At 36.5% G+C, this 7,769-nt stretch overlaps 1 protein-coding gene and 1 long non-coding RNA gene across 2 annotated transcripts; one reads left to right on the top strand and one right to left on the bottom strand.

The window, feature by feature from the left end:
• Positions 1-435: 435 nt before the first annotated feature.
• Positions 436-3,587, bottom strand: LOC125489178. Its single transcript, XM_048624059.1, has one exon. The coding sequence runs from the start codon at positions 3,455-3,457 to the stop codon at positions 542-544; it is 2,916 nt and encodes a 971-aa protein (XP_048480016.1). The 5' UTR covers positions 3,458-3,587; the 3' UTR covers positions 436-541.
• Positions 3,588-3,782: 195 nt separating this feature from the next.
• On the top strand, positions 3,783-4,768 carry LOC125489179. Its single transcript, XR_007266788.1, has 2 exons — positions 3,783-3,983; positions 4,565-4,768. It is a non-coding gene; the product is annotated as an uncharacterized LOC125489179 (long non-coding RNA).
• Positions 4,769-7,769: the final 3,001 nt, after the last annotated feature.

Raw genomic sequence — 7,769 nt, 5'->3', positions numbered from 1 at the left:
GCTCAGAAAAGCCGAGATCTCGCGAGATTGAGATTGCAATTGCATTCCCTATGATACTGTGTATGGGGAGTAGATATTTTTTTCGGGAATATCCCAAGGTCATCATAACAAAGTTGTTCAGAGTGAAAAGCTCTGTGACATACTTCCGGATGTGCACCTATGAAAGACTCACCCTATAACCTAACCTATCCACCCCCAACGTATCTTTTTCATGCAAAATGTGAAAGGTAAATTAGTTGATGAATATTTATTCGATAAAAAAACTACGTATATCATCATCAGCCCGTAGTCGTCCACTGCTGGACATAAGGCTCTCTCAATCAGAGCCACGACACTCTGTCCTCGGCCTTCCCCATCCAGCCACTATCTGTTTTAGTTACCTATCCTAACCTGCACCTATCATAAAGAACATTCAAACCAAAAATAAAATTGGTATAACATCATACATTCATTTATTGATAATCATATTTACAATCTAGATACACATTACATATTTAATAATAAGTTCAACGAACTTAAAAAAGTGCCTCTTACAAAAAGTTTACGAAGAAGGTTTAACAGTTTTTTTCGACACTCTCCGCTTTTTCGCCGGTGTCGGGGTCAATAGCGGCTTATCATCATCACCAGCTGATGCGGCTGCAGCATCAGTAGCTACGTCATCTTTCACAGCTTTCTTCTTTTTAGGCGCTTGCTTTTTCCGAGGCTTAGGTTGCTGCGCTTCTAATCTCGTCAGCGCGGAGTGTAAAGCTGTTTTCAGATTGAGTTTGGGTTTGTATTTATAATACTTCCTTTTCTCCTCAAAGCTCTTCAGCAACATCTCAGTTTTGTCGCCCAGTAGATGCGCTAGCGGGTTTATATTCACCAATTTCGTGCCAGACGGCAGTAACACCTCAGCATCATCATCCTCCTTGGCTTCCTCTGGTCCTGGGCTTGGTTCTTTCTTAGGATTCAAGATCTCTTCGAAAGGAACGATTTTGAAGAAGGGTGCTTTAGGATGCAAATGGCCCACTTGGATGTTGTTGAGCAGACCGTCGGTGGGTAACGATGCGGGAAGAACTATGCTATGAGATACAACGCCTTGGTTCGCATTATCTGTTACCGTGATGTGCTTGGGTATGTCCTCTGTGTTTTCTAAAAATACTTCTTGAGCTACTTCTGGTATTGTCGAGTTTTGTGTGCTGTTTGCATCGTATTTTTCCTCCTCTTGGTTGTAATCATCGTAATAATCGTCGTTCGGTATGTCTTCGTCTTCAGGGATTGCTGGTTTTCTGTCAAAATTAAGTTTTGGTTCTTTGTAGTCTCCTTGGAACACTTTAATAGTGGCACTCACGGGTTCAGTCTTTTTGAAGAACCTATTGAATTGAACAGGCATCCTGAGTTTAACTGGCCCAGTAATTTTAGGTTCTGGTTTGAACTTGGTCAATTTGATAACATTTGTCTGCTTTTCAAGTTTACCTTTAACAGGTTTAATGCAAAGTGTGTCGTTTATGGAAACATTTTTTCTGACGTCAGTTTCAGGAATGAAACTTTCAAGGAAGTTTTTTGCCGTGTTTGATGTTAATTTCAAAGTGGCCGTAGTATTTGATTGTGGTACGTATACTTTTTTTACTGTTCTCCTAATTCTATCTGAAAGAGGTTCAATATTGTTGAAAGATGTGACCATTTTGCGCTTTTCCATCAGCCTTTTTAACGTATCAGTGATGTGGGTTGTAGCGTGATCAGTTTTTAAATGATTGTCGAGCTCATCAACTGAGGTAAATAATTTCGCACATTTAATGCACTGTTTTGACTCATTCTTAAAGTGTGTACTGACGTGTCGGTGGTAGTTCTCAACGGTGTAACAATACTTTTTACATATGCTACAAGTCAGTCTTAGAGGCACCTTGTGTTTTTTCGAATGCCATTTCTTTGGGCCAATACTTTTTTTAGCTCTATTTTTTTTATCTATCAATGGTTCGTCATCTGAACTCATGTCAGGATCCACATCAGTCAGTAATTCTTTTGTTAAAGATTTCTTTTTTCGAGTTAAAACTTTTCTCTTGACATTTTCAGCATCAGTTTCATTGTCAGTTGGTGCCATTGTGTCTGTTTCAAGATTAGTTGAACTTTCTTCTTTGGATGTATTGACTTTCCTTTTTTTGTTACCTGACTTTGTATTCTTTTTTTCTTCATCAGTTTCGTAATCATTTGTAAAATTTCGAATCTCTTGTTCTTCAGCCTCGTTATACAAACTGGGGTTGTCAGGTGGTGTAAATGCATTCTCCAACTTCTTTTCCGTAAAGAACACATTAAAGTTCTTATCAAACTCAACAAAGCCTACACTGTTGTGTGCCATTTTGATGTGAATCGTAAAAGTCTTCCGAATTCGCCATTCTATATTGCAAATTTTGCACGAATAAGGTTTGATATCTTTATGTCTTGAGAAAAAGTGGCCTAACATTTGTTTGGGGTGTTTGAAGATGTACACGCAATGTGGACACTTGTACTTGTACAAGTGATAGTCTTTGCGGTGGCAACGTTCCATGTGCTGCCTTAAAGCTTTAGCCCCGACCAGCTCCAGGTGACAGTATCTACATTTCCTCAACACCATGGCGACGGGATGTTTCTCCGTCTGATGCGAAGTCAACTCATTTACCGTTGTGAAAGTGATATTGCATGGTACACACCTTAAAGCGCGACACTTCTTCACATGGAACTTATATGTGCGCTTATCAAAGAACTGCATACATTCTCGGCATTTAAGTTTACTATTTTCAGGTTTATATCCGTGGGAGCACTTTCGGCTGTGTTTGAAGTGCTTCCGCATGTGGGCTTTTCTCCGATACACACCAGCACAATGGTCGCATACTAGGGATGTGCATTTTTTTTTCTGTAGGTGTTTCACATAGACACTTACATCTGAAGTTGTGAACCTGCACTGTGCACACATAAACGTGCTGTTGCTACACAAAGACTTCAAGAATATGTCCGATCTAATGTTCAGAATGCTGGACAGTAGCTTGTAGTGCTTCTGCAGCATAACGCCATCTTTAACATCAGAATGGTTTGCTACTTCATGATCTTCCAAATCTTTTGGCTTGCTGAACATAACTCGACACTGCGAACACGACAACATGTTGTCTACAGCACAAACATGTGACTCTTCGTGCTTTCTTAGTTCCTCTGAATCTATAAACCCGCGCAAACAGTACCGGCAACACTTCAAGGAGGGAAAATGCTCGAAACATACATGTTGTAGATACGCCTCTTGATCAGGCGCTGTGGACGAGCAGAGGTGGCACGTGAGCCCCTCCGCGGCGGTGTAGGGGTGCACTTGAGCGACGTGGACCCGCAAGTCCTCGGAATCCAGGAATTCCGCTTCGCAAACTGAACAAGTAGTCTCGGCATCTTGGACGTCGGATATCGTGACAAAATCGGGTGCCGCCTTAGGCTTCTTGCCGCGGCGGGGCCTCTTCATGGTAGTCAGATTCGCAGTTTCATGTAATTCTTGTTTAAAAGACGCTATTCGTAGTAAAATTAACGTTTTTTGAGAAAAGCAAAGAAAAAGAAACGCCAAAATCGCCAAACGTAAACGAAGCCACAGAGTAGAGTACAGCCAGTCTGGCGAAAGACAGTCTGGGAAAAAATAAGTATGGAACGCGTACGAAAAATAATGGCGAGCACCGCTCACAGAGTACTTTTTACGCTATCATAGACATCTTTGGCTTTTGTCATCTGTCAGTGTCAGTCAGTCAATCGTTTAGTTTGAAAAATAATTGTAAATCATAAATTAATTAAGATTTAACAGTTATTTATATATTATTATTACTGTGGATAAGTGCAGTGTTTGTGTGGAGGTACCTAACTATTAGTGTTGCTTGATATTATTGATAATAATTATGTTTTATAAAACTTGTGAAATATTTGGTTTAAGAGCCGCTAGCCGGTCGTATAGATGGCCAAAAGAGAATTTTCATGGCCAAATTTCCACTGGATGAGGAAAGGTAAGCTACAATTAAAGGCTAAAGCATAGGATTTAGATTATTTATATGTATAAAAAAGTTAAAGTCTAATAAAATAACTGGAGGGTCAGCACAACCAACAATAGTGCATGAATGTTTTTTTTTATCGATATCGATATTTTTATTTATCATTAGTACGCACAGCTCATCAATCAGAACAACTTTTGTCTACTAGTTTTGGAAATTAGCGAAAATCAAATTCGGATCTCCATACAAAAATTACCAGTGACTTTTATTACAACACACGCACTCACGCCTTGTACTACTGTACTCCCTTGCGGGGTAGGCAGAGGTGCATTGCTGCACCCACTTTTCGCAAGAGTGTTATGTTAGTCCCAATGTAATAGGGGGCGGGCCTATTGCCATTTTACGGGCACATCCAAGACCTGAGAACAAATATCTGTGTTTAAACAAACATCTGCCCCAGCCGGGAATCGAACCCGGGACCATCGGCTCCGTAGTCAGGGTCACTAACCACTACGCCATTCGGTCGTCTACTTTTATTATACCTACTTAAATAATATTTAATTGTTTAATAATAATTATAAAAATGTTGTTTGCAGATGTAAACAGTGGGTTAAGATGACCGGTAAGGAGGATCTGGTTTATGTGCCTATTGAAAAGCTACATCAACTTAAACGAATTTGTGGCAATCATTTTCTACCACAACATTTTAAGAACACAATTGAAAAAAAAAAAACAATTCCATGTGTGGGACTTACTGCAGACACTTTATTTTATAATAAATAAATATAATTATATTTTTCCACTTTTATTTTATTTCAACATTATATCATAGCACTTACGTCAACGGAAAATCTCGAGTTTATTTTATGGATTATATTTTTGTGTTCAAATAGGAACATAACATAACGTTGAACCGAGACTTAACGTTGGTGTCATTGTATAACACTGAAATCCTATTGTGTAAAACTGAAATTGAAGTAATACATACACTCGCACTTTTTTTTTTTACTAGTTATCGATAAAAAATATTGATAAGAAGCACATCACTATTTCAGCGGGGCTATGTTGGCAGTTTTGTACGTCATAATTTTTGTTTTGTTGGTACCCTCTGTTAGTACGCGTGAATAAAAAAAAATAGTACAAGTATTTTTTTCTTTTTTTTCCCTTGTACTCCCATCTCTTAAAACGTAGTGTTCTTTTCTCTATGAGTACAGCTTTCCATTCCATAGGTTTTGACATTGACGTACACACAGAATATTAGGGTTATTATTCTCAGTGATGTGCTACTCTCATGGAAGTAATAATACAACAGGAATAATGAACACTCACCAAAATAATGCAAACAAAAATAGACCTAACGAATTCACCTTAAGATTTATATTTGAAGTGAAAGAGGCCGCGAGCCGATAGAGAGGGTTAAGACAGAGCCCTTCCTCTCGTTCTAACAATTGCCAGGATTTAGTTGTGTAAACTTTAGTAGATTTTGTACAAAGAGAGCTATGCAAAAAAAATATTAAATTAACTCATAGACTACTGTATATCATATCATTTTCAAACTCAAATTTATAATAAATCATTATAAACATGTAATTTTAATGAAATATTTGGTATTTGTATGAATAATAATATCATAACAAATATTGGTAGTTTTTCTAAATACTTTACGACAAGACCGAAGTTGTCAAGATGACGGATGACGTTTTATACTGTTGTGAGAGACGTTATGGTTAGGGTGACCATTCATTTATACTTTTGACTCACTTTCCATTAATTAGGACCTGTTTCATTCAACTTTTTGTTTAATTTTATATCTAAGTATCATTAGATATTGTTGTGGCTGTTATCTTATAAGGCTGGTACAGAGTTATGAGCTGTTGATTTTTTTGGTGATAGATATGAGTATTATAAGATAATTAATCAACATTAAAACCGACGGAAGCACTTAGGCTGAGAAATCTTATGATTTTCATCAACTAGACTATGTAAACGGAACACCCACAGAGTAAACACGTTTTAGGTACATAGTTGCGTTTAATGTTAACCTGTTTTGACACTTTCTTGTCAACACTACACCCAATTTAATTTTATTTACTTAAAATTATATTTTCCCAAATTTCAGCTTTCCTTCCAATGAAGAAAGCAAAGGTGGTTCCAAGTAATTCCCACAAATTTTCATCATTTTAAACCCGATGATAAATCCCGATTCATCGCAAGTGTTTATTATCGTTACAGTCGAACTATAAAATACATTCGTACCTACATTGCAATCGAATTATTCGAATAATAGGTGACTTTGAGATCATCGACAGTTATTCGCGACATGATAGATTAGAAGTGATGTCTCATGAATTACCTAAAATTATGGTCACCAAAAATAGAAAGAGATGGAGGGCTCCGTGCTGACTATCTCTGTCGGCTCGTTTTTTTGGTGCAGTGCGCATTCCTGTTGTATTATTACTTCCATGGCTACTCTAACTAGTACTAGCCCCTTATTATTCTTCTGATGATTTAATGCATGTTGTCGATGTTGCCAGGTAAGACATGGAAAACTACACAGATTTTATTTTCATGTAAATATAGAAATGGATATGGAAACACAATCATTATTTTAACCAGTGCTTAGATTTTTACTATCATTGTTTTAGTACGAATCTATTATATAAATTGATAGAGTCCCTGATTGTGTTGCGGAGAAGTTTTCCTTTTAATTTGTTTGTTTGAAAAACATTTATTCATCAAATAATGCAATAAAAACATACATTATACCCCAAACAGTAGTACTGTTTCTCGGTGAAGATACACTCTGGAAGATATTTTATTTATACATAATTAGCCATTTTACCGAAGCCTACAAATAACATCTAAATCGAAATAAAAACTTAATAAATTGTACGAATACAATATAAGTTTGTTATTTACTTAAATAGAATTAAATAAACATTACAGTTTATTAGGGTCACAAAATAGATACCTTTATAGAAATAATAACGGTTCACAACAATTTTCATTTTTAAAAACTTAAATGGTACTTATTACACTTTTAGTTACGTCATCCATTTTATTTAAAAAATTAGGAATTATGTATTGCTTTGTTCGTTTACCATGCCGTTTCCATTAAGCCAGAAGGGGGAGAGTCTTTGAAGCTTAATATTTCGTAAACGAATTACTGAATAAAAAATGATTTATGCATCTTTCAATTTTAAAATATTACTTATTGAAAAGTATAAAAAATATTTATTACCACTTTTCAGGGTATAACGTCGGCTTGGCACACCGCCAATACGATGAAATCACGTTTCCGCGTGTTTTGAAACTATACAAGGCCAGAACGCAGAGGGTGGGACTGCTCACGTATAGTTTCAAATTAAAATGGTGCCATAATTTACTTGAAAGTATACAAGGCCATTACGCACTAATCGCGTATATTTTCAAGTAAGTTTGGCCAAAATTATAGCTTGAAAATATACTGCAGCAGTTACCACTGCGTACTAATCGTGTATATTTTCTAGTGCCAAGCGGCAATGCGAGCACTTGAAACTATACATGATTAGTTACCAGGTAGTTATTTTGAATTGTTGCTCTCTCTTTCTTTCATGCGAAATAGTAGTAAGTCTATTGCTTTCTAAATACTGCATCGTCATTCCGCACTTGGCATTGTTTTCGTAACGTGTTTTTTGTTTACATCGTACAGTTAAAAAGTAAATTGATTTAAATTAAACTGTAAAACTGTTGTAAATAGTAAAAATGATCTCAGAAGAGGGTGTAGAACAATAAAATTCATAAAAGATAATTACGGTGAAT

The sequence above is a fragment of the Plutella xylostella genome, chromosome 11 (genome assembly GCF_932276165.1).
Source record: "Plutella xylostella chromosome 11, ilPluXylo3.1, whole genome shotgun sequence".
Lineage (NCBI taxonomy): Eukaryota > Metazoa > Arthropoda > Insecta > Lepidoptera > Plutellidae > Plutella > Plutella xylostella.
Note: the sequence above shows the minus strand (reverse complement) of the source record. Positions and strands in the feature narration are given on the sequence as shown.